The 27973-nt window shown below is 39.0% G+C and overlaps 1 protein-coding gene across 5 annotated transcripts in view; it reads right to left on the bottom strand.

The window, feature by feature from the left end:
• FMN1 (formin 1) overlaps positions 1-27973 on the bottom strand; it is a 393819-nt gene that overhangs the window by 79610 nt on the left and 286236 nt on the right. For all 5 annotated transcript variants that reach the window (XM_048854639.2, XM_048854640.2, XM_048854641.2 and 2 more), the window contains 3 exons: positions 27396-27455; positions 25291-25411; positions 1984-2076 (listed from right to left, as the gene is read on the bottom strand). In XM_048854639.2, coding sequence (XP_048710596.2) covers positions 1984-2076; positions 25291-25411; positions 27396-27455 — 274 coding nt within the window. The remainder of the gene's footprint in view (positions 1-1983; positions 2077-25290; positions 25412-27395; positions 27456-27973) is intronic.

Below are 27973 nucleotides of genomic sequence, written 5' to 3'. Positions count from 1 at the left end.
ACTTAACCTCCATGAATTTATCCAGTTCTCTTTTAAACCCTGTTATAGTCCTAGCCTTCACAACCTCCTCAGGCAAGGAGTTCCACAGGTTGACTGTGCGCTGAGTGAAGAAGAACTTGCTTTTATTTCTTTTAAACCTGCTGCCCATTAATTTCATTTCATGGCCCCTACTTCTTATATTATGGGAACAAGTAAATAACTTTTCCTTATTCACTTTCTCCATACCACTCGTGATTTTATATACCTCTATCATATCCCCCCTTAGTCTCCTCTTTTCCAAGCTGAAAAGTCCTAGCCTCTTTAATCTCTCCTCATATGAGACCTGTTCCAAACCCCTAATAATTTTAGTTGTCCTTTTCTGAACCTTTTCTAATGCCAATATATCTTTTTTGAGATGAGGGGACCACATCTATATGCAATATTCAAGATGAGGGCGTACCATGTTTTTCTATAAGAGCAATAATATTCTTATTCTCTATCCCTTTTAAAATGATTCCTAACATCCTGTCTGCTTTTTTGACTGCTGCTGCATACTGCGTGGACGTCTTTAGAGAACTATCCACGATGACTCCAAGATCTTTCTCCTGATTAGTTGTAACTAAATTAGCCCCCATCATATTGTATGTATAATTGGGCTTATTTTTTCCAATGTGTATTACTTTACATTTATCCACATGACTTATCTAAAATGTCAGATTTCTGTGCCAGAAACTCAGGCCTGGTCTACACTAGGAACTTACACTGGTATTGCTTCATCTAAGTGGTGTGAAAAATCCACACCTCTGAGAGGCATAGCTATACTGACCTAACACGCAGTCTAGACAGTGTTAGGTTGACTGAAGAATTCTTCCATCCACCTAACTACTACTTCGTGGGGGTGGGGGTGGGGTGGATTACCTATGCTGATGAGAGAACCCCTCATGTCGGCATAGATAGTGTCTACACAGAAGCGCTACAGTGGGGCTGTGAGAACGTGCATCGCTGGAACCTGGGGCCAAGGGGGTTCTGTGCTGCTGATGCCATTACATCATCATGGGATGTTTAGGCTGGGCTCCCACATGAGGACCTTGTGAGGGTGGGCTTGGCAGGAAGCACCACCCAACAGGGCCTGAGTGGCAGCCTCTGGTAGCCCAATGATGGAAAACTGTCTGAGCAACAATGCAGACTGCCTGTCTGTCTCTGCTCCAGACCCTGCTTGTGATAGACCCTAGACTCTGGCTTCCAACTCTTGTTTGTCCTTGGCTTTTCTCTTCAATTGCTGTCTGTAACCTGGTGCCTGACCCTGATCTCCTGGTAATCTGACCCTGCCTGCCTCCTGATGCCTTACTCTTGGTTTGCCCTCTTGGACTTTGAGCTCCTGGTATCTGACTTGGCCTAACTCCTGCTCCAACCACTAGTCTGACTGCCCTTGTTCCAGTTGTGACAGGCACAGCTACATGCTGCTGTAGCATTTTAAGTGTAGACATAAACTTCCAGACTTACAGTGTCTCAGCTGCACAACTATTTAGGGTCTACCAAGATCCTCTCACTACTGACTCCATGCCACAGGGTCATTTTCCTGAGGCCCCTCGGCTGTCTTACTTTCATGGACTTAGTTTTTAATCTCGAATCTTTGACTTAATATGAATACAGGATTAGGACATTTTTCATGTCACTTTTCCATAGACTGGAAGATTCAGACTCAATTTACTAAGTAACAGTCTAACCTAAAGCCCAGTTTTATTGCACCTAGTGATTTAATGATGAAAAAAACCTCAAAGAAATGGAGACCTAGTGAGACTATGGTAACATTACTGGTCACTGGCAAGTGATGCCTGAGGTTTAAAGATCTGTGCAATTATTGGTACTTAAGACCCATAACTGATATTATTTAGCTTCCAGTTTTTCGGCATTGGTTATTTAAGATAACATATTAATATATGTACAGCAAACTCTCCGAAGACTAAAATATGAACAAAAAGGTTTAAAAAAAAATGTGCTTGCCTGTCTGAATAAACTCTTCCAATTTCTCCTTGAAGGGATGGAGATGCTGTTCTGAAGATTCTTTGCAAACGACTCTCATCTGCTTTTCACAGGCTAGAAATAAAAGTGCAGAGTTAGATACTTTAAAACTGAATATTTAACTGACAACTCTTAAATAACCCTATTATTTCCATAATTATATGCCTACTCATATACCATTCAAACTTTATCAAGCAATACATATTTCATACTGCATCTGCCTTGCTGAATCTAATAACTGCATTAAAGTCAAGTCGCCTCAGCCAGAATTGCTGAAGAACTAGACAATCTTTTTTTAAATATAGGTTATATGCAGTAGAATTCAGCTTTTGTAATGACTGCTTGTAATGGGAGTGGGTTGGAAACTAAATTGAAACCAGTATAGATCATGAAGAATTCATTAACGTTTGGAAGGAGCACCACTGCCTCACAAATAGGCCACCAAAATCTGCCCCAACTGATGTCTGAGTTGCATGAAGGAATAGTCCCATGAAGCATGCAATACAGCAATCTAACACGAAGGTAACAAAGGTATGGATCACTGTGGTGAGGTTCACTTCCAGAAGAAGAGAATGCAACCTTCAGGTCAAATCTAAGTGATAAAAGCATCTCTTGGCTACCATTGCTTCCTCGACATCCCAATATAGCTGCAGATCCAACGGGACTACCTGGGTTGCCAAATTAGTAACAAAACGCAGGCAAACTCCACCAATCAAGGGAAGATGTGATCTCTGCCATTTTCTTAGTTTATTTCCTCCAAAAGCATGAGCATGACTTTAGTCTTATTGGGACTGTGTCGACTGGCTTGCCCGCATCAATATACCAACCCCAGCAAGATGCTGGGTGAACTGGTAAACTGCTCTCACTGCATCTGATGATATAAAGAACTAAAACTGGTTGTCATCAACATATTTCAGGCATCAAATCCCATGCCAGCTCACTGCCTCTCTGAGGACCTTGTTATGACTAGAAAAAAAGGTTGAGTTTAGATTAGATTTTGCTAATACAAGCTAGCCAACTTTCATCAAAACTCAAACACTTTTCTTAGTGTAGGTTCATGGTCACCCATTCAACTTGAATTTAGCAGGTCGAGTTATAGCCTGGTAGAAGCAAAGTGAACTTCCACCTAATTATGATGCGTCCAGCCCATTGCCTAATTTATCAACTAATTGAGGTCCTGATGCCATGTCATTTCCGATAGAAGCCAGGTTAACTGTCACAGAATTTAGGCATTGCCCTAGGAAGTCCTACTATATTTCTCAGAATTCTGAGATTCCAGATTATACTAAAGGTGAAATGAGACTGTCAGAAACCAATACTTTAAAATTTTGCAATTACCCATTGAACCAGTGCAAGCAGGAAATTGTTTTCTTCTTCTCACCTCTAAAAAATATAGTTCCTATGTGTTTAATTGGAATGGAAATTTATTTCACAACTAAACCAAAGGGTTACAGTTTGGTTGCATGAAACATATACACATTTAAATGGCAAGCCAGCCAGCTTCACTCCAGTTAATAATTCACTTTATTCCAGTAAAGTTAGAATGCCCCCAAAAATGGGGAGGAGGAAGGGAAGAGTGTATAATTAACAATAAAACTATCCTGTTAATAGATGTCACACATTTGAGGTTTGCAGTGCAGGGAAAGAAGTCAGCAGAAGGTTGAGAATACATGTATGCATTTTATTATACAACCAGTAGTACAGCATATAATACATTTGGACCACCAAGACTGCCTTAACAAAGAAACCACACAAAGCATCTGTTTGAGTTTTTGTTGAAACCCGCACCCCAATATAGTCTATGTTAAAAAGAAAAATCTAACATGGCCAGAAATCTCTTCTTGACATTTGTTGCTGCAGAAATATATTGAAAAGATATCTGCTTCCTTTTAAAAGTGTTGTACGATAATTAAACATTCTTCCATAGCTCAGCTATATAAAACTAGAATATGAAGTTATCAAAAATTCATCTATAGCTGAGGAGGTCCTACCTATATAAACCACAGTCTTTATTTTTATGAACTATATTATACATTTATCTTTAACCCAGGGCTGGCCCACAACACTTTGGCACCTGAGACAGGGAGCTCAAATGATGCCCCCATTCCTCCTTGCTTGGGCCAAAACTTTGAAAGGTCTCAATTCTGCCTTGTTCCTGTTCTACTCCTCTCATGGTACTGCTCTGCTACCTACCCCAATAAAGGAGAACTAACAACTTAAAATGCCTTGTTCAAAAATGTTAAGTAACACTTAACTTTCAAACGCCTGAACAGCAAATGTAACTTTTCTTTTCTGCATAGTAAACACTGGCATTTTTATCTGTTTGAATAATAAAAGTGGTGCTTTCTGTGCCTTCTTGGTTGCAAAGATTTGAACTGCTTCCTGAAGGTCCACAGCCTGGGCCAGCTAATGCTCTATTGAGCTGGCTGCAAGGTCGACCAGCCTCTCCTGTGTCATTGGGGAGCGTAGATGTGTTTTTATTAACTTCAGGTTGGAGAAGCTGTGTTCTTCACTGGCAACTGTTACAGGAAGTGTTAGAAGTATGCGCAGAGCAACAAAAGCATTTGGAAAGAGGGTGGTCATCTTATTTGTGCACATATATTCCAGAACAGCCTTTGAAGTTGATCCTGCTGAAATGTATCTTGAAAGGGCTTTCAGTTCATCACCTAAATCACTCGCATCAATATTGCGCATGTCATCATGTGTCAACACTGTCTCTAGTGCCCTGCATTGCTGGTGTAGGTCTTCTTCAGGTATAGTGAGGAGTTTTGGAATATCATACAACATCCCAAATATACTGCTGTGTTCCTTGAGCTGCATGAAATGTTCTTCAACTGACTGTATTGCACAATCTAGCACCTGGTGAAAGAATTTAACTTTGAATTGTTGTTTGGGATCTCTTATGGGTTTATCCCGTGCCTCATAATGAAAATGTCTTCTTCTTTGGTGACTCTTGTATTCTTGAATGGGTGGGAAAATAGCTTCAGTGTGAAGTTCCTCTGCCAACTTCTGTGCACTCTTCAGAATGTTTTGAAATCCCTTATCTGACCGATAAGACTGTAGGTATGACTTTGCTTTGTCCAGTTGTTCCATTGCTCCAGACATATCAAGGTCAACACCTTGGAGTCTCTTGCTTACAACATTTATTTCAAACAGCATGTCATACCACAACACTAAGCCACACAGAAATTTGAAGTTTTGTACGTTTCTGGTGATTCCATTTCCCTCTGCCACTGTTTTCCCACGAACAGTTCCTGTCATAGCATTATTCTCCATAATGGCAACTATGGCATCATCTATCTTCCCAATTTGGTGTTTGATAGGCTTTATAGCCTCCACTCGACTTTCCCATCGTGTGGCACTCAGTGGTTTCAGTGTCAGAGAGGATGTTCCCAGATGTTGCTTCAAAATTTGCCATCGATGAGTTGATGCAGAGAAAAATACACAGATGCTTTGAATGACATTAAAAAATTCAGCAGCCTCATTAGAAGCTGATGCTCCATCACTGACCACAAAGTTCAATGAATGAGAACTGCATGGGACAAAAAAAGCTCGAAGGTTTAGCTCTCGGATCCGTGTCTGCACTCCTCTGTTCTTTCCTCTCATGTTGGCACCATTATTGTATCCCTGACCTCTCATGTCAGCTATCGCAATTCCCGAATCTTCCAGCTTTTTAAGAAGCACATTTGTCATACCAGCTCCTGTAGTATCATCAATGTCAATAAATTCTAGAAAATGCTCTCCGACAGTCACCATTGCAGGGACATTTTCACTAGGTTCTGTAGTTGTTACAAAACACACCATTAAAGTCATTTGTTCCGTATGGCTGATGTCAGGTGTGCAGTCCAGAATAACAGAGTAGTATCTTGCTGACTTCAGATCTGCCACAATCTTCTGTTTGACTTTTGTTGCCAGTAATTGTATGATCTCATTTTGAATTGTTTTTCTCAGGTAGTTGTGTGTGTACATTTCTTGGGTGGTGTCTCCTCTTAGATGCTCCTGGAGTACAGCATCAAACTCAGCCATCAGCTCCAGAATTTTAAGGAATTTTCCATTGCTTGGCACATACAGCTGATCTGAAGTGCCACGCAGTGCTAGGTTTTGGGTAGCAAGCATTCTCACAATGGCAATGAGCCTTTCCAGAACATTTTGCCAGTAAAGAGACTCTGTTGCAATCTTCTCTTGATGCTGATCATCTATGGTGGCCTTTAACCTTAGTCTCATCTCAAGCACTTTCCACCTATGGAATGCTCTCTGGTGATTTGCTGCCTTCTCATGACATGCCAGATTTCTAGCCAGATTTTTCCAGTCCTTTGTTCCTGTAGAAGCCAGTGTGGCTGGAACATTAGACTGGAAGAGTTTGCAACAAAAACAGTATACAGCATTCTGGGTTTTTGAGTACATAAGCCATGGCCTCTCCACTTTGTCACCAGTAATGTGTTGGATGGAAACTTCTATTTTCATTGTCTTTGGGGAACATGAAATTTTTCACTTGCTGTGGCCTATGCAGTACAAGGAAGTCCCCCAGGCTACTGCTCAAGTGGGTCCACAGTCCTGGATCATCTAGACTTAAGGAACTAAACTCAGCAGCAGCTGTTCCTTGCACCTCTACCACACTCTTCTCTGAGCTACACTTTTCTTCAGGAATGTGCATGGTTACATCCATCTGAGATGGAGATATGGATGTTGCAGTAGCTGCCACGTCATCTGCACTCTGACTAACTGGAAGATCAGGCATCTCCTCACCACTCACATCCTCACTGGGGCCGGAAGGCTCACCATGGACATTTGTGTCTATGTATCTCAGGACAGCTCCTTCCTGCTTAGATAGAAAAGCTTCCTTTGCTTTCTTTCTTTTTCTGAATGCTGCCCAGGAGGGGCATTCTCTTCTTTCACTCATGCCTGCTGTTCTGCGCCAGCTATAGTGGCTCTCAACATTAATTGAAGGGGACAAATAAGCAGGCTGGTAGCAGGGCCGGAGAGAGGGAAGATATCAGCGTCTTAAGGTCCTAACTGGCTCCTACTACTTCAGTTGACTGCCTGTTCTCCTCAAGTGGGTTCAGGGAAGCAGCAGGAAACAGGAAGTTCCCTGAGAAGCTGTTAGCTGGAGTCCAGGCTCCTGGGGGTGCTAGAGAGGCACATAAGAGGCTCCTCCTCCTCCCCTCTCTCCCTGCAGCTCCTGCTGCTTTCTGTTATTCCCTCTCACCTTTCCTCCTGCCTGCCTGTTATGTGTCTTGTGCCCTCCTTCCTCCAGCACAGCACTCCACCATCTCTGTGCATCTAGAGCAGAGAGAATACATATGCACCAGCAGCAGCCACAATTTTCTACACTCTGGGTCCTAGTGGTGGCCGCCCACAGTCTGGCACCCGAGGCGGCCGCCTCAGTTCACCTCATGGTAAAGCCAGCCCTGCTTTAACCCCAAATCTTGCAACTTGTGGCATGCAGAAACATTCCTGCACATATAAACAGTCCCACTGAAGTCAATGGGAATTTGCTTGTGCACATCTACTTGTTAAGACTGGGGTTTTAATTTGTTCATAACATATCTTGTTAAATAAAGATTCTTCTTGTCTGCCCATCTATATACATGCCTTCAGAACAAGAAAAAACAAAAACAAAAAACAAATCAGAAAAAGAGATATAGATACAGTATGATTATTTTCTTCACAACATAAGCTTCTTGCCATTAAAAACTTGAACTATATGATTGTAGAAATATACTGAATGAAACATATTCACACACAATGTTTTCAACTTATATAAGCAGAACGAGGGTCCCAAAGTAACTCACACAAATTGTGATATTTTATTTGTAGAACACAGAGGAAAACTGAAAAAAAAATACTCTATAAACAAAATGATTCTAAAAACTTTTTAAAAGTTCTCTTATTAAAGATTGGCAGAAATTAGAAGCCACAATTTTGTGGCTACTTTTCCTGTGTGTTTAAAAGAAAAGTCTAAAGAGAAAAATGCCACATAAAATAAGACTTAGAAATCATTCCAGGCAAATATGAAATGACAAAAATGTGACATGGGAAGTACATATTTCAAGTTCTTGAGCTGAGATGCGGCATAATTTTTAAGGCTTGGACAAAGAGCATTTGCATTAAAGGAAATTATTTTGAGGCAAACAAGAAAAACATTATTATTACAAGTATTTTTTATTAGGTGGCATCAGGGCCCATTTTACATAGGCTAGAATGGAATCAAACACCACCTCCCCCAAAACAGGTAGCATACATTATTATTTATCATTTTTGAACACCCAAAAATATGCAAGGTGCCTCACTAACAAGAGGTTTCCTACAAAAATGGAACCCCCGGTAAGGTTTTCAAATATAATGTTAGGTGTGTCATATGTAATTTTTAAATGACCAAAATTGGGGTATATTACTTTAATTTTTTTTTCAATTTACATTATTTTTTTAAAAGTGACTTTTATGGGGAAGACTAAAAAAATGTAAATAAATCAGGTGACAGAAGTGAAGGAGGATGTGGCTAAGTGAAAGCAGTAGTATATGGGGCAGAGCAGACCAGACAGCTGGGGTTAGACAAAGCCATTGTTAATGAAGACTAGAATGTTGAGATGACCAGTTTTCTGCTGAAGTCAAAGCGTGCATATACTCAGTCACCCTGTAACAACCAGATTGAGAGGAGCATAAAGAACAAGCAACAGTTAGACCAAATGCCAGCATATTCCAAGGCCTGGAGTTAGTGGAAAGCCTGAAAAATATTCTCTCTAAAAGTGACCAATATTGTGCTCACATATAATAAGGCTTGAAAGGATTAGATTTTTATCAGTAAATGTCAGTAAATATTGATTTCACTGTACATACAAAGACTATTCCCACTAATAATTGAAATGTACAGAGGCAAAAACAAAAATGCTGCTTGAGATATTATTAGAGCTTGATTTAAGGAGATTTACTTCGTATATTTTGACATGTGATATTGACAATTTGAGTTTTTGCAGTTATAAGTTTAACTTTTTGAATCTCAATGTATACTGTCATAAATTGTTCGACCTCCTTTGATTCTTAGCCCCCCCTGCATAATTTCCTGCAACTGTGATTACTTAAACTGAGAAATGTGAGACAAAGTGCTTAAAAATAAACATCAATATTATCAGTCAAAATTATAAAAAAAAATATAAAAAATTGAATTCTGCCAAGCCTATATATAATGGAATAAGAGTCCAGCAGAAAGTCTTGCCATTTCTAATACACTGTCTGTACTTAGAGCTCACATGAGCTTCACCCTTAAGACAGAAAACTGAAACTCTCCTTCAGACAGCAGCTATCAGGCCAGGTCATAGAGGGAGAGGTTGTCTGTCAGATAACCATAGACTAAACTATTTAAGACTTCACAGATAAATATTTAGATGCACATGGATTTGCATGTAGAAATTCACTGGCAGCCAATGTGGATTATGGAACACAGACGTTTACACTTAGTGAAGCTTCTGAGAAGAGCACCAAGAGTAGCCCCAAATACAGCCTGTTGCAGAATTCTAGTTTTGAGTTAGCAAGGGCGTGGGCACTAATGATGAAGTCAGCATCTGTCAACAAGGGGTGCAATCCTAAATTGCTTTGGTCAACAAAAGATGAAGGAAGGTGATTATCAGCTGCTGTACTGAATCCATATGCTATTTTATTTTATTTTTAAATTTAAGCAAAAGTAATGGGAGCTTTTAACGACATGCCAGTTTGCTTTAAAGTATAAGAAATATTTGCAAGGAGAGGCCATTGATTGTCCCAAATACATGCACAATGTTGCCTACATCCTCATTAAGCCCCTGCATTCAATTATTTAACTGATTTAGAATTTAGGTTACATGGTACTCAACATTCTGTAGCTTTAGTCTATGAAGAAAAAAATTACTTGTTCTAGCCAAAAATAGGTGCATCTGAGCTTGGATTCTAGTTAATTATATTGAAAGAAGGGATAAGGATTTTTGTTTACTTCTTCAAGCTGGATATAAGACATGCCCTAACGACTGGATCCTTCTGACTCTCAAGGCAGATGTGAAATGCTTGCCTCATTAATTGCTAAGGAGATAAAACCTCATGTTTCATATTTTAGCTCAATCTTTATCAGGGATTAGGAGCCTCAATGAGATTAATTACTCCACATTTGCCAACTGTGAGGCATCTTGCACCTTTTTCTGAAGCACATGGTGTTGGCTAAAGGATACAAAACTAGATGGACCACGGGTCTGACCTAGTATGACAATTCCTGTGTTCCTACATATTTCTTTTGTAAGTTTAAATTGTTGAACACACACCTTTCTCTCTCCTTTCTGTATTTCCCTCCTTAATGCTTCTTTTTTCCCCCCTCTTTGCTCTCTTCATTTAGTTCATGGATTTTAATGTAGTGCATTTTTTTATTCTCTTCCCATATAATACTCAAATCCTGACAGTAATCTTCCCTTACCCCTGAATATAATCTTTTATATAAATTAAAAGTTAAATTTCCGAATTCCGTATCTGACATTAGAGAAGTCACAATCTCTCTGTGCCTCACATTATGCTCTATATTTGGTATGATTTTTATCCATAGAGAACACAAAGAAAAATAGTAACTTAAAAACCCTAATTTTTAAGAGTGGACTTTGATCTATGGTAGGCAGTTTTCATTCAATGTCCTTTAGAAACACCATTTGTAGTTCCAAAAGTACTTACATGTTTATGTAATGTTTCTTTTATTTCAAAGGATGTTAACGCTTTTTTAAAAAAAACTCTGCTCAGTTAAGTCAAACACATTATAAAGAAATTACAAATGAAATGTGATGTTTTATCATTTATCTTAATTCTCTACAGTACAAAAAAAAAAAGAGCTTGCAATGCAAATCCATTCCTGATTTTTAAATAATGCCTCTCTTATACAGAGGGTGTTTCAATAGAAAGCACATCCTCTCCAAAGTAAAAATTATTTCAGCAAGCTTTAATCATAAATGACCATAATGGGATAAGCAGATCAGATTGATTATGAGGGAGACATGTACAAATCTTAAAAGGCAACAGAGCAACCTTTAAGATTCCAAGGAGGCTAATGGAAGAGTTACCAAAACATACCAAATGTACATTTCCTCCCTCACTAGCCAATTCCAAAGTGATGATCCAAGCAAAGACACAAGTGTGTTAAGATAAACAACCTGTTTAGCATTACTCAGTGCAAACAGATGTAAGCTGTCGACTGTGCTAATAAACTTTTGGGACGTTTTCTTGATACACTTTGTGTGTTAGTCACATTAACTGTAATAGGCTACTTTGAAAACTGTTTATTTCTAGATGAACTATTGCAAAAAGAAAGTATGTGTGTAATGTAAGAATAAATGTTATTTGAAAACCCTAAAATTACAAACTGTTGGATGTACATTGTGCTTCACACTCCAAATCTTGGCCATGGAAATGGAAACCATTAGCAAAACATTAGAACAAAGCTGGAAACTGCTGATTATTAGTTTGCCACTGTCTTCAGTTTTAATGCAGTATTTGGCTCAGAAAGTTCTTAAAAAATCCCCAATATAAGCTAAAATATTTATAAAGCTGAATGCCTCTCACTTAATGCCTATTGGGCAATAGTCTTTTAAACCTCCACAGACACTGTAAATCTGTCAGAAGAATCATTGCCTATAAACAAACTTTCACGTAAAGAGCACTGCAATGTCAATCGGGCAGGAGTTGGTATTTTTTAAGCATCATTTTTAAAGTAAATGCAAAACCAGAAATAGTTCAGTGTTGATAACACTGAATAGCAGAACATTTACTTACCAGGACCCACCAGTAGCACTTATGAGAATCATCCTGACAGTGAACCCAAGTATTTAACGCCATGGATTCCTGTAAACCTGTCACTGATACTATCCCTCTTGAGTTATGTCACAGTGAAAGCTGCTAGCACCCACCACTGTTTATATATCCCAATGTCTGCTCAGAGCCTGGTAGGTTATATTATTGTGGGATTGTTAAAGACGTGCTGCTTTCTTTTTCGCATTATAAGGCAGGCTTATTTTTGGCAGGAGAATTATTGTTCTATTTGGCCATCTTCCCTGGACTGACTTTTAGAATCACCCTTTCTTTTATACCAAGGAGCCTTTAAGTTATATCCTAAAAACCAAGTTTAGCAGAACAAAACTAAAAGGATCCACTTCTGTACCATAAGGTCCATGTCTCTGTGAGGATCAGAATGGTGATAGACAGACTTTAGCTGCATTTTCCTTTAATGTGATATCAGAATATTAATAATGATGTTGAATTATTTTGATTTTGTATAAATGTTTTATAACTTCCTCAAGGTGAAGTTTGTGACCCGTGTCTTGCATGTAAATAACTTGCCAAATAATCTCAATATTAAATCAGGGGTGGGAGGTCTGAATGAAGATGCATTTATGCATTTATCTATGAGACACAGAGACTTTGGGAATGTATAGGGGAGGGTCCATAGCTGAAGGCAACAGACGTTGAGGGTATTAACAGAACCTCTCAGAAGCATTTCAGTAAACATCTGTGTCTTACATGAAGGGCAGTTTAAAGGGCAAAAAGAATAGACACACCTCAAGTTAAATTTGCCATTCACATTTGGGATGTCTTACCTATAAATGATTTACAAGGCTCTGATAAGAACAATGAGACTGTACAAAGTTCTCAATTAGTAGAAGATCTATGCTCTTATGCATAATTATTTTCCTTGCTACTATACTGTTAATTTGCTTTCATAGACTGTTCAACGGGGAAAGGACTTGACCGTTAGCCACCAAACAAAATCCTAAATAGATAGAGTCTTGTCTGCTACAGAGCATTTTCCCCATGTGATTCTTCAACCACCACCATTTGAGGTGCTCAAGATCTTAGTTCCCAGAGAGAGCGCTATTGTCAAGGCGGTTCTTGATGAAAGGTCCTGTCCTCTCGATAGTGCCTTGGTTGGCAGAAATTGGATTTGGTGACTTCCAGAACACCCAATAACAGTGTTTCTCAAACTGGGGTCCGCAGACCTCCAGGGTGTTTGCAGGCACCGCTGATCAACTCCTCCTCTTCCCTCCCAGCGCCTCCTGCACGCTGGGGAACAGCTGTTCAGCAGCGTGCAAAAGGTGCTGGGAGGGAGGGGAGGAGCAGAGATGGGGTGCGCTTGGGAAAAAGATGAAGTGGAGGTGGGGCCTTGGGGAAAGGGATGGAGTGTAGGTGAGGCCTGGGGATGAGCAGGGGGCTTAGAGGTCTGCAAAAATTTTAAAATCAAAATGGGGGTCCTCGGATTGCTAAAGTTGTAACCTTGTGAAGAAGAAGAATCCGGGGAACTACAGTCCGGTCAGTCTCACCTCAGTCCCTGGAAAAATCATGGAGCAGGTCCTCAAGGAATCTATTTTGAAGCACTTGGAGGAGAGGATGGTGATCAGGAACAGTCAACATGGATTCACCAAGGGCAAGCCATGCCTGACCAACCTGATTGCCTGCTATGATGAGATAACTGGCTCTGCGAATATGGGAAAGCGGTGAACGTGATATACCTTGACTTTAGCAAAGCTTTTGATACGGTCTCCCACAGCATTCTTGCCAGCAACTTAAAGAAGTACGGATTGGACTATAAAGATAGAATGCCGGCTAGATCATTGGGCTGAACGGGTAGTGATCAACGGCTCGATGTCTAGTTGGCAGCCGGTATCAAGCGGAGCATCCCAGGGATCAGTCCTGGGGCCGGTTTTGTTCAACATTTTCATTAATGACCTGGATGATCGGATGGATTGCACCCTCAGCAAGTTCACGGATGACACTAAACTGGGGGTAGAGGTAGGTATGCTGGAGGATAGGGATAGGGTCCAGAGTGACCTAGACAAATTGGAGGATTGGGCCAAAAGAAATCTGATAAGGTTCAATAAGGACAAGTGCAGAGTCCTGCACTTAGGACAGAAGAATCCCATGCACTGCTACAGGTTGGGGACCCACTGGCTAAGTGGCAGTTCTTCAGAAAAGGACCTGGGGATTACAGTGGATGAGAAGCTGGATATGAGTCAACAGTGTACCCATGTTGCCAAGAAGGCTACCAGCATCTTGCGCTGCATTAGTAGGAGCATTGCCAGCAGATCAAGGGAAGTGATTATTCCCCTCTATTTGGCACTGGTGAGGCCCACCTGGAGTATTGCATCCAGTTTGAGCCCCCCACTACAGAAAGTTTATGGACAAATTGGAGATAGTCCAGTGGAGGGCAATGAAAATGATTACGGGGCTGGGGCACATGATTTATGAGGAGAGGCTGAGGGATTTGGGCTTATGTAGTCTGCAGAAAAGAAGAGTGAGGGGGCATTTGATAGCAACCTTCAACTACCTGAAGCGGGGTTCCAAGGAGGATGGAGCTTGGCTGTTCTCAGTGGTGGCAGATGACAGAACAAGGAGCAATGGTCTCAAGTTGCAGTGGGGGAGGTTTAGGTTGGATATTAGGAAAAACTTTTTCACTAGGAGGGTGGTGAAACACTGGACCGGGTTACCTAGGGAGGTGGTGGAATCTCCATCCTTAGAGGTTTTCAAGGCCTGGCTTGACAAAGCCCTGGTTGGGATGATTTAGTTGTGGTTGGTCCCGCTTTGAGTAGGGGGTTGGACTAGATGACCTCCTGAGGTCTCTTCCAACCCTAATCTTCTATCATTCTGAAGTTTGAGAACCACTGCCCTATAAGATACACCTGTTCTCTCAGGCACTTCAGTGAAAGAATGGTGCCTTGAATGGGGAATTATGTAATGGAAATCTTCACAAAGTAATTTTGATGGCTGTCAGAAGGTTTATTAGACATTCTATTTTGGTTTGTTTTTTAGATTTACAACTGATGGGAAGTATTTTAGATTTTATAATGGCTTGTGATTATCTTGTATGTAATGATGTGCTCAGAGATTAGATCATACATTTATTAAATCAAAATAAACTAAAAATAAAAGAATACCCTGTTTTGCTTTAAGAGACAGACAAAGCAAACCAACATCTTACATCTATTATTGTTGTATTTACTATCTTAAATCCCTTGTGTTGAGATTGTTTCCCAAGCAAAAATCAAACAAAAAAAAGGTTGCTAGTAAAACTAAATATTTTTTCATACCATAGCAACACATCTAAGACTCTGGTTACTGTATTCACTCTAAAACTGTAGTTTACTAAATCTAAACACCATGACAAACATACTGCAAGGGAAAGAATAGTTCATATAAATTAATGTAACAACTAGGCAAAGCAAAACCCCATCATTTTTCCAGTCAGGTCCTGTAAGTATAGACTATTAACTTCATTAGGATTTCACACAGGTGCAGGGGTCTGTGCTAGCAGAACCCAATAAATGATCACACCCTCAGTCTTGTCCGATGTGTCTGAGCAGTACAGGAAATTAGTATTATGGAACTGAACTGTACTGTCTGCCTAATTTAGACCACATATAACAACCATGTACAATGAATCAGGTACAGGGGGTCTCAGAAAAATTTTAATAAGGTGTGTTTGTGGACTGTGACAGTGTATGTTAAAAAAGCTGATCTCCAATTTATTTCTGTAGTGTGGGATCTCTGACCTCCTGCATAATACCAGTAATTCTTCCACCAAACCCATAACTTCTGGTTGAGCTAAAACATACATCTTTTAGAAAGACATATATTCCTGATTTTAAAGGCTTCAAGTGATAAGACATCAACTACATCCATTGGTAAGTTATTCTAATGATTAATTACCATCACTATTAAAAGTTTGAACCTTATTTCTAGTCTATATTTGTCTAACTTCAGCTTCTAGCAATGCTTAGCCCACAATACAATACACAGCCTCACTTACTGCTTACCCATGCCTCATTCACTTCACACTATCCAAACTCTACAGATGTTGAGTCTTCTACATATTAAAGTGAAAATTCATTCAACTATCTTATGCAGACATGCGAACATCTAATGGAATACTGAGAGATCATCCATTAATGGAAATTTCCAGTCATTGTAAGTTTACACACACGCATAGTACCACTGGAACGCTAGCAGACTTTTAGTTTTATTGTGTAAGAAAACACAGTGCACACGCACAAAGTTTATTTTTAAACCCCTATCTTGTACCTGCCAAATCAAAACCGTTGTTTGATGTGTTGTAGTAGCAAGGCTGGTCCCAGGATATTAGAGAGAAGAGGTGGGTGAAGTAATATCTTTTATTGGACCAAGTTTTATGGGTGAAAGAGACAAGCTTTCAAGTTAAAACTGTTTTTAACTGGACTGCTGAAAGGCACATCTATGACCTAGTTTCCGTCACCTCCCACTGAGGCTTGAAAGCTATTCCCATAAAGGTCACAAGCTTTTTTTTTTCTTTTTCTTTTTTTTGAATCAGAAAATACTGACATTTTTTACTCTTGAAAACAAAATCTTCCCTGCTCTAACTTTCCTCCAACATTGGCTTGCAGATCAAAAATGTAAATGTTTGGCAAAATAATAAGCATCTGAAAATGACGCTTGACAGTGAAAACAGTAGGAAAATCTTACCTATAGGTATCACAATTTGTTTCACTTACAATAACTTCTAATTAAACACCACATACATACAAGAGTTTTTGTTCCTCACCATCTATCCTGTACCTGCTTCTCAAAAATTTAATTTTAAACTATTTTAATTAATAATAAGAAATTATTTGATCTGACCCTGCCCTGAAAAGAACAATATAGCATATCTACTGATTCTGGATAAAATGTTCAAAACTCTCTAAGTGACTTAGGCTCCTAAGTCTCACTTTCAAGTGACTTAGGCACTTGAATTTCAATGAGACTTAAGTCCATCTATGCCCGGGGAGGTGTGGTTTCCAGCTCAGCTAGCGCACTAAAAGTAGCAGTGTAGCCACAGGGGCATGGGTGGCAGGATGGATTAACCAATCAAGTATGTACATAGCGGGCTGGATGAGACTTAAGGCAGGGTGACTAGCCCATTCTACCATCTACACAGCTGCAGCTATGCTGCTATTTTTAGTATGCTAATTCCATCAAAGCTAGCATGCATACATCTACTAGAGCTGGAAATTACACCACCAGCTCTGATGTAGATGTACCCACTGGCTTCTAAGTGCCTAAATCACTTTTGAAAATGGGATTTAGACTCTTAAATCACTTATGTCCTTTTGAAAATTTTATCCATTGTTATCACGTAACAGTCATCTTCCACTCATAACCATTTACGGGCACATATTAAGTAAATTATGCAGAGAATTAGTAAGGAGTATTTAGAAAGAAAGTCAGCATTCAAAATTGTTAGAAGCTAGAACCAAAAAAATGCAGATTCATGAGTCTTAGCCAATATTCCTTTTCTCAAATTAACCAATTCCCAATAAAAAGTCACTGGCTCCTTACTGTTTCTAGGTATAATTCAAGGTGTGGATAGTAATTTCAGGGTCTTGACCTTAGCTACTCAAAAAAAGTCATATCATCCCTTCTTTAAATTAGAATTTCTGGTGGCAGGGCATTGTCATTGGAGGGACTTCAACTGTGAAATTCACATCCCCATTTGATCAAAAACAGCTCAAGGCTGATGAGCTTCGTACCATGCGGTAACACCAATATATGTACTCAAACATTAGCCCAAGGGTTAATGCTGGAGTAATCACTTTAGAGATTACCATGGGGCTGAGTCTCTTCAGATTTTGTTTAATATCAGCTAACTAATTTTCTATTACTTTAAATAATTTATTGACACCCACCCACGCACAGTGGGCTGAGTTAATTTCTTTAAAAACAAACAAAAAAACAGACCATGGTTGAGTATGAGATTTTGATGAGAACATACTCTATTGCATTTGCCTATTCAGTCACTGAAGTACCAAAACAGAGCTAGTTACTCTGTAAAATGTTCTGTGATATCTTGAGTAAGAAAAGCACTACATAAAGAATTCTATTTCTATATACAATTGATAATACAGGACAAAGGCCAATCTTCTGGACAAATATTTCCTTTTCTTTTGGCTCATGCCGCAGGGAGGAACCGGCAGACACGTGGAGCAAGCAGGCAGTTGTTGCTCAGCTCTGCTGCGCTGCTTGTGGTGGGCAGGGCCCTGAGCCATTGTAAATCACCCAGGGGACGCGTAGGATGGGTGAGCACCCGGGGATGCAGGTGGGGCTAAAGGAGAGACCCGGCCCCAGAATTGCTGGAGCCCCGCAGGCCACATTGGGGAGGTTCTCAGGCTGCAGATGGCCCATGGGCCAGGAGTTTAAGACCCCTGAACTAGCCTATTTCAGCACTTAACTATCCTTAACTTTCTATAGTTTTGACTGCATATTTGCATTCTTACCCCCGTGCTGACTGGCTGTTACCTCCAACCCCCTTGCACTCCATCTCTGACAGTCTCTTCCCCTCAGCCTCATTCCACCTACCCTCTGTGCTACCCTCCTCCCTTGTTACCCTCAGCCACCCATTTCAAAGTCCACTCATTCTTCCATTGTTTTTCCATTTAACTAACCACTCTGCACCTAACATAGCCCTACTCCAAAAGCATTTTTTAAAATTGTGGCACTAACATTGTGTTTGTCTGCCATCACATTGTTCACTCTGCTTGTATGTATGACCCTAAAAGCATCCCAGTGCCAGAGGGCAAGGGACTCACTAGTATCAGGCAGCAATTTTCAGCTGGCCTGACCAATTCAGGGTACCTCAAGTCACTTATGTCATAATTTGTATCTAATTGGTGTCATGTGAGATATCATTAAAAAACCAATAACACACTGATCTTTAATATTCTTTCATGGTATATATATGTAAACACCCAATGGATTATAAAAATATGAAGGAAATATGGGACTGAAATGTGAATGAACCAGACAAATCTGGGGAGTGGGTAAACATTTGTTTTTCCAGATAAAGGAAAGGCCAATGCCTCTATCCAGGTGCAGTCACAGTCAATTGGAGATCACAATCAAGGAGCCATTCATGGCACATCAGAGGCCACAGGGACTGATCAATTTGCATTGTAGGAGCACCAGCGTGGAAGAAACTAGCATCAAACCTTCTCCATCAGACTCCATGGCACGTTTCCTCACAGCAGTGGCACTGAACTTTAAGGATACATTTCAAAAGTTCTCTTGACTATAAAAGAGAGGGGCAAAGAATCCCAAGTTTACACTTACCTAAGAAGACAAAGGAACCAAGTACTTTGGACTTTGGGGGAAAACTTGACCAAAGGGATGGTCAGCCATCTTGCTGGAAGGTGGTAAGACTCTTACCTTTAACCAAGATTGTAGTTTTGTTAAGTCTTAGTCACTAGAAAGTGTTTCCCCCACATTTTTATTTGTCTGCAACCATTTCTGACTTTATCCCTTACACTTTAACTAAATTTGTTTTACTTTTATTCTAAATCAACCCAGTGTTGTTTGACTTGCAGTGATTATTAACTCCATTTAAAGCAACAAGCTGCTGTGCTTTTGTCTCTTTAAAAGGGCAACAGACCTTACAACTTCTCTCAATGGTCCAGGAGGCAGCTGGACATTTCAGGGCAGACAGCTTTGGGGAATTTGGGACTTGAGGTGTGTTGGGGTCACTTGGCTAGTAGTAATCATGGCTGGGGAGACCAGAGTGTGGTTGAGGTGTAACAAGCAGGCTACTGGATTCAGAGTTTCTGAACTAGGGCAGCTCAATAGACAGACAGACAGACACAGTGCATGCTTGTATGCTGGCTTGGAGCATCCAGACAGGGAGCTACAGCAGCAGAACATTTTAAGGCACTCAGAGTTACAGGACAAGTGGTGACACAATCTCTCACTGGTCTGAGTTGGATCCCAAAACATTACAGCATGTCATACCTCTTTCCCCACCCTTTGTCTGTCTTGCCTATTTGAGTTTGTAGTTGAGCCTCTTATCTCAGGAGTGTATCCAAGTATCAGGATGCACTGTCAGAGCAGTTCTTTCACTCTAGCAGTCACATTATCTGTCCGGTTCTACACTAGCCTGCTGTTTCCATGGCCCAGCCCTTTGGCCAGGACACCTCAATTTGTTCCCTTTCTTGGATTAATAGAAAAACTCCAAAATAAAAAAGCTCCACATCTAATGGCCTCTAAGCCTGCCCCTCAGCTTCTGTCTGGAACTCACGGTTCTTGGCCTTTTTTACTTTTGATGTCTGTACTTCCCCTCTTGTTCCGAGGGAGAATTGGGGGAACCTACAGGTCCACCTTCTCCTCTGGGTCCCAGTCCAGGGACCCTGTTTAAGGACTCTTCCTTCAATACCTCCACTATTTCCCTGGGATGCTCCTACCTTCTCCCTGCTTGTCAGTGGCTCCTCCACATCTGTGGCTCTGCTAGCCCCACCTTGGATTTGTGGCTTTTGACAGATTCTTCTTATCCAGCTATGAAGTGGTTTCCTTGAAGCCACTTCCAGCCCTTCTCTGAAGCAGCTGGGCTGTATTGTGAGCAATCCCTCTGTCTCTCGCCTTAAGCCCAGTCACAGTATCTCCCTCCCCCAGATAGGAATCCCCCTCAGCCCTCTTTCTGGGGCTGGGGTTGTATTTCAGGCAGTTTCTCTGCCTCTAGCGTTAGAACAGACAGTAACTCCCGCTTCAGACGGGAGCTTCCTGATCAGCCCTCCTCAATGGAGCTGGGGTAGTGGTTTAGGCCAGCTGCAGGGCTTTAGACAGCTTTACTTTCAGCTGAGCTGAGCACTCTTTCCCAATTAGTCCTCCAGTTCGGAGGCAGCTTCTCCTGATGATGTCTGCCTTGCTATGAGGGAGAAGGCAGTATATATGCTAGTCTCCTTTTCCCAGCTCATTCCCAACTGCCTGGGTGAGAGGGGAGATTTGCCCCACCCGCCTTGCAAGGCCCTTAAAGAAACAACGATTGCCTTTCTCCCAAGCACTACTTATTCCCAGGACTGCTTCCTCTTCACCAATACCTCTTATTTCCTAGATCTTTGAATAAACAAACAAACAAACAAAAACTTTCTATAATTTTGAAGGCCCATGCCATGTGACTGGGGTTGGGCTGACCAGTAAGCACTGCTACCCATAAGCGCATACTACCCTGTCACAGTTTTTTTCTACTTGCAGGGTCTAATATAACGGAGTCCTGTTCTCAGTCAGTCCCTAGAGACTACCATAGTGAATATAATAAATATTAAACAACATATTTATGAGGAGAAGGTGCTCATGGGGATGACATGCAGAATAAGTCATGGTGGAGATGGATTAGTGGGTAGGGGACAGGTGAGACTACTAAAGGTGAATCCTACATATATCACACGATTGAGTGATTTATCATATGGATACTACTACTTACCCAGAGCACAATTTTCTACACAATAAACAAACAGATACATAAATAAATTTTGAGCCCAAGCTTCATCAATCCTCTAACTTTGCATCTGCATTATTTGAGGGGAAATGTATTGCCACTTAGTCATATATGTACTTGACTGAGCTTGTAATATAAACATTTTAATTATTTCAGTTGCACCCATAATTTGCTAGCATAGAAATGGTGGCCAGCATCCTCATATATAACTACATAGGCACATGATAAAAGGTGGAATTTACAAAAGCAACGAACTGTCCTATGAGCACAAATCCTGTGGCCTTTCAATGGGACATATGCTTCTGACTCACGCAGGCACTTTTGTAAATCCTACCCTTATACAATAAGAGTGGGATGTCAAAAGTGCTTAGTGTTGGCCTTACCCTTCTACCACTGTAGACCACTCAACAAAGACACCTCGCCACCCCCCATATACACACACCAGTATGTATCTGCAGTCAAAAAAAAAAGCAAGTGCTAGGATTCATAAGGAATGGGATGGTGAATAATACAAATTTTTTTATAATGCCTTTATGTAAATCAATGGTACTGCCTCATCGGGAATACTGTGTGCAGTACTGATCACCTCATTTCAAAAATAATATTGCAGAACAAGTAAAGGCAACAAGAGAGACCAAGGGCACAGAAAACCTCTCATATAAATAGAAATTGAAAATATTGAGATTGTTTATTCATAACAGGAGATGAATGAGAGGGAACATGATAAGGGTATGTAAAATAATGCCTGATATAGAAAAATGGATCAGGTACATCAGCTTTCAACTCAAAAGAATTATGTATTTTATACATTTATACATAACCACTGACATGAAACTACCTTTCTGGAGCAGCAACCAAACAACATACTGCACAATGATAAGAAAGGAATAGTTTCAGGGGTGAAGGGAAGGGAAATGGAAATTTTTGCCATAGACCAAGCAAAAGGGGTAATATGATTTTTAAAACCCATGCAAAGCAAAGGGAAACTTTGTTTTTAAAAGAACAGTGTTAACTTAAACATCCCATCTTATAAAATTAATATCTTTGCTTATGTTACTAGAAATATTTCAAATTATTGAAAATGAAAGAACTATAAAAACCTTAGTTGAAATCCTGGCATTACTGAAGTCAATGGGAGCCAGGATTTCACCTCTTATTTCTATTTCACTAGTTATACTGTCTACTTTCTGTATTTTTCTCAGCCTGAAAAATGATATTCAGTTAAATCTAACTTATGTGTATAGTCTTTTTAACTTTAAAGTTCTCAAGGCTGCAAAGCATGGGCAGAATGTGTGTTAGAAATTGTTTTGACTCAAAGTTTTTAAAAAAAGTAATTGAAACATTTCTATTTGTTTTGCAAAAGCTTGTTGTTTTTTTAAAAAAAATATTTTTGAGCCAATTTTTAGTTGAAACTGTCCCTTTAAGAATGTCTGTCCATTAAATTGCAAGGAACTCAATCTGTTTGCCTCAGAAGGATGAAAGGCTGAATGGCCCCTGTCTGGATTTGAACTCTTGGTTCCATGGAGTCTAGGTATTTCAAACCCAAGGCTTAGACCACTAAGACATCTCTCTCTAGCATGACAACTCAATCCTTCCTATTTTAACATCTATGATATACAGATAAATGAATGCCTTGATAAAGTGGTCAGCAAATAATTTGTGTAATAGTAACAATCTACTTTCATTGAAGAAACAAGCATTTACCTTGAACGTGTTATTTCAGATACACTGGGTGGTATTTAAATTTACTGTGGCTTTTTGTCATCATTTTTGTGCTATTGTATTGTCTGAGAAAATAGGTTTGTGAAAAATAACACTAACACTGCACAGAGCAGTAGTTTTTTCCCCTAGTAGTACATGAGAAAACCCCCCGTTTATTGCTCTTGTCTCCTCACACTTCCATGAAGGTTTGCTTTGACTGGACACGCAAGCTACCTTTGCCAACCAAACCATAAAATAAATCTAATGTACCCTATAATACAGGCAACTGCAGTTAATATTGTTCAAATTATTTACATCTGAAGGGCCGCGCCTGTCTGGATGGCTGGGCCTGACGCTTCTCTAGACGGTTTCTGCTAATCACATCTGTTTCAGCTTTAGACTTTCACTGGTATTCTGGCAGCAGCCACAACTTTTTAACAGCTACAATAAACTACAGAGACTCATCAAATGTTTGTTGTATGTGTTAAAATTATATCCTCTTCAATTAAAACATTTGATGTGAACTAAACTACAGTGTTATCTAATAAGAGAAATTCGAAAGGGAATGTTTAAAAAAAGGCATATTTACCTACACCACTCCTATTACTACTATCATGCACAATGTTCCTAGTACGACTATTTTTTTGTTTGAATGTAAGAGAAATTCATTAGAGAAATGTATTAGCATTCCTCCAAAAATTTCTGGGTGCCTTTTAAGTGTTAAATACACTGGCACATCAAAAGATTACAAGAATGTTTTTTGTTTGGAAACGTTTGCTGTATGTCAAAGTCATTACTTTCATCCATTGTTTGACGTTGTCAAGTTTCAAATATGTTTTTATACAGTAATATAATAAATGCAAACTCAGCGCTATATTTATATTATTTTCCTATAAAGCATCATCATCATCATCATCTTCTTTCCTTTCCCCCATCTGGGGTCATATAAAAGCTTCTACCTTTCCTTATAATAGTCTGACAAAATATACATCTTGAAGCACAAAAACAAAAGATCACAACAAAAATATAAATCTAATAAAAATAGGGAAGCCTGAACTATCGTGTTTTTCACTACCCCTCCTTTTTCTTTCTCTCTTTATTTTCTTTGCAATTTAGCACTAAAATCATGTGACTGTCAAAGGCTTACAGTGCAGCCTGTAACAGTGAAATGCATGGCAGCAGAACTACATGCTGAAGTAGAAGAACATCAAACACAGATCATGTTTCTGCACAAACTAGCACGAGAGAGGGCAGGCCAAGGGTTTTACAGGGCCAAGAGATGAGAGGAGATAGAGCACTTGCCTATGCCCGGGTTGAATAAACAACAACTGATACCTTCCTACCACTGCTGACCTTTGAAACCCTCCTTAAGGTGGCTATAACCTAATTCAGCCATTTCTAACTGGAAGAATAAATTATTTTGTAATGTTTTTTATTGCCTTACACTGAACAGAATACAGTCATCTTCCTCAATTCTGATGCTAAAATTAACGTTTTGTTCGGAACCCCCCCCCCCCGAGAAGTTAATATATTATTTAAATTTAAGCAGAATATTTTGTATATTCTTTTATATAGAATTCTTTTCTTGAAATCCAATTTTTATACAAAACAGCTTTAGTATTACTTTTCCCTAACAAAAGTGAGAAGCTAGAAATATTCAATCATCATTTGCTGTGTTTATTTAAGAAAGTCTTACAAAGCATGAGGTAAAAATGAAACTGTCTAGAATACTTAGAGAGCAACCCATTCCTATTTTATTTCTAACTCAGTGCTTTGATTGATAGAAGACTTGCCTTTCTGAGCCCCTTTTTATAATAAACATTTTAAAATGTTTATTTTATGTCCAAGGGTAAAGAATATTTTGAGATGAAGCTCTCCATTTCCCTTTGCTGTGTCTTGGCAAGTAGTGTTTTATTTTTACATTAATAGTATTCAGATTCTTTCTTGTAGCTGTTAAATTGTTATACAAGGACTGTGGCGAGTATTTATGTTATTGGACTAAGAGGTATCTACAGTTAAACACAGAATCCTGGAGAAGCCAGAGGAAAATTCTTACATAATTAAAGCAAATTTCCAAGAGATTTCTTTTGAGTCCCTTTGAATTTAAAAGGGATTATAGAAAATTACTTTTAGCTGGTTTTGCTTTCATTTTTTAAAAAAGTCATGATGTACATTTATTTTTATTTTGTGTTTGTAATTTGTGCCAGGGTGTAAATACCTAGAGTGAACAACACTATAAACCTAATTAGTAATAAACAAAACTCATAAAGTTCACTTTTTAAAGGGCACTCAGTTGTTAGCATAACAATGTAAAAGTTCCCAGTTACCTTCTAGATCTCTCTTCAGTTTTCTTAAGTCTTTTACTAGGTCTTCAAACTTAACTTGGGAGGCTTGGAAGAAATCTTGTGGTTCTGGTAGAGGAAAAATACTCTTGTCTGTTCCTGCGTCCTAAAATAAATAACAAACAAATAAATAACAGGCAATTATGAAAAAGAAAAATTCATATTGAAACAAAATATTTTTCTTGAAATTTTAACTATGAATTAGTGTTATAAAACTGCAGAAATATGACATTGAAAATAGTTATTCACTGGGACACATGTTTTGGGTGAAATCCTGACCTTACTGAAGTCAGTGGGAGTTTTGCCATTAACTTCAATGGGACCAGGATGTCACCCTTCATTTCCATCTTTATGTCAAAAGGATAATAGTAATGTAATCTTTTTCTATAGTATTATGGTACAATCAAATTCTAATGGAGAATATCAACCTAAACTAGCAGACAAAACTAAGACCTCACAATTTCAGTTCATTTTATACCAATAAAGGTTTTGATATGGGATTAAACATTTCTTAAAATTAGATGACAACATGAACGTATGTTTTACTGGAACAAGCAAGCTTATGCCAACTGTTTGCAGGTATAATCTTACCAATTCATACTGTATGACCCTAATTTGTCATCAGTATTTATGCACTAGCTAGAATATAGTATTTTGTACAAATAAAAATACATAGTTGAGAGTTTATGTGCAGAAATAAATCACATGGGTTATCGTTTACATATGCAACCCTAAGCATGTACCTTGTCTCTGGAATGACAATGAAACAAATCAGAAACAAAAAACCCTACAAGATTCAAAGCTTCTTCTCAAAGGAAATACTAACGATGCAAAGGTGTTGTGTAGGAGGTATTTTAATGACAAACCATTTTACAAGCATACACTATTGAGTTTAAAATTTTTTCTGCTTCTCAAATCTCAGTCTTTAACGAAGGACAACTCCAAGGTTGTGAACATTTCGGAAAAGTTGTGAACATTTAGGAAAAGTTCAAAGTTATATGATTATAAAGATACAAAAAGCTTTAGAAACAAATCCAGGAAAGATGGACAAAATTTATATATTTATATCTCTCTCGGTTTTTGTCTCTTATCAGTATACTTGTCATCTCTCTTCCCAAACACACGCACACACGCCGACCCAAAAGAATATTCAGCCAAAAGCTCCTGCCCTACTTGGGGGTTATGCTTCTAGCTATGCTAATTGAATGGTGACTTCATACCTATCAGTGTCAATGCAGTTTTAACTCAACCCATCACAAGGTTTCATCCAGCTCATAACAGTACATTAAAAATAATATTACCATAGGAGTTTTAAAAATGTAAGTTATCCAAAGCAGCAGAACTTCTTCCCCCAAGTACAAACTCTAGTTTAATCACCTGTCAGCAGAACCAATGCAGCTTCAAACAACATCCTACCACTGTATTCTCTCATCAACAGAAATTCTGCCTATGCATGCTTCAGCCTTCCATCAGTGCCCTTACTGAAACAGATGGGCTTTGCAGCTATTTGCTTCCTGCTTCCACAGTGTGAATAATGAACAATTTTTGTTTTTATTTTAACTGAATATTTTTTGAGAGAAATTTAAAACTGATGGAAATCATAGCAGTGTTCAGTTCGCCAGCAGAGACAGCCAAGTTCCAACAAACAGCCAGGCTATGGTGTTATGCGATAGCAAGAGTCCTAACATATAGTATAGCCATTTCCAATAACAAACACTGGTAGCGAACATGCAGAAACAAGGCTGCCATTAAAATTGTGTAGCTTTCTGAAAAACAACATGCTGCGAATTGTCTGTATAACTGCATATCAAATAGGGCTTGATTGTTCATGCCTTCCAGGTTCTAGGAAATTATACAATTACAAGTATTGTTTGGTGAAAATGCTAACAAAGTATAACATTGAAAGTAGACAATATTTAGTCTTGGTCTTAGTATTCAATTTTATAAATTTTATTTTCCCTGTTCGAACTATTTTATTCAGACAAGAAAAATTAGTAATAAATTCAAGTCTTTCTCTAATCTCTTTGTCAACACAATCTCTCTAAGTAATATACTGATACAGTAGTTAATGCAGCAAATGAATCATTTACCTTGTCCAAGTGTCGTAAGTAATATATGACAACATAATCCACAAGATTAATACCGTTATCCTAGGAATAAATTAAATATATTAATTAAAAGGTTAACTTGGGAGTGAAAACAATGTCAAAAGACCTATGATGAAAGTAGTTTTAAATGAGTGAAGAAAATCACCAAATCATTTTAAAAGGAATATAATCCCATTTTATTAATTTATGTGGCCTTGTGGAGTAGGATCCACAATGTATTAGTTGCAGAGTCATTGATCATAAAAATCCAACGAGTATAATAATCAGGGACCTGATTTTCCCACCACAGGACACCGATAACTTCTACCAATTGGCATTACTGAGACCCTGCAGTGGGAAAAACTGACAGGTGTTACAATTCTCTAATAATTCAAGTAATTATATAAACAAACATTGTAATTGCCTGAAAATTTAATAAATTCACACATTTTAAAATTCACAGGTTTTAAAGCTAGACAGGACCTTTAGTTTATTTAGTCTCACCTCCTGTGTAACAGGCCATGAAGTATATAGCCATTCCATATCTTTTATACCAAATATAAAACCATGGAATATACACA

Source organism: Caretta caretta, chromosome 6, assembly GCF_965140235.1.
Source record: "Caretta caretta isolate rCarCar2 chromosome 6, rCarCar1.hap1, whole genome shotgun sequence".
NCBI lineage: Eukaryota > Metazoa > Chordata > Testudines > Cheloniidae > Caretta > Caretta caretta.
Note: the sequence above shows the minus strand (reverse complement) of the source record. Positions and strands in the feature narration are given on the sequence as shown.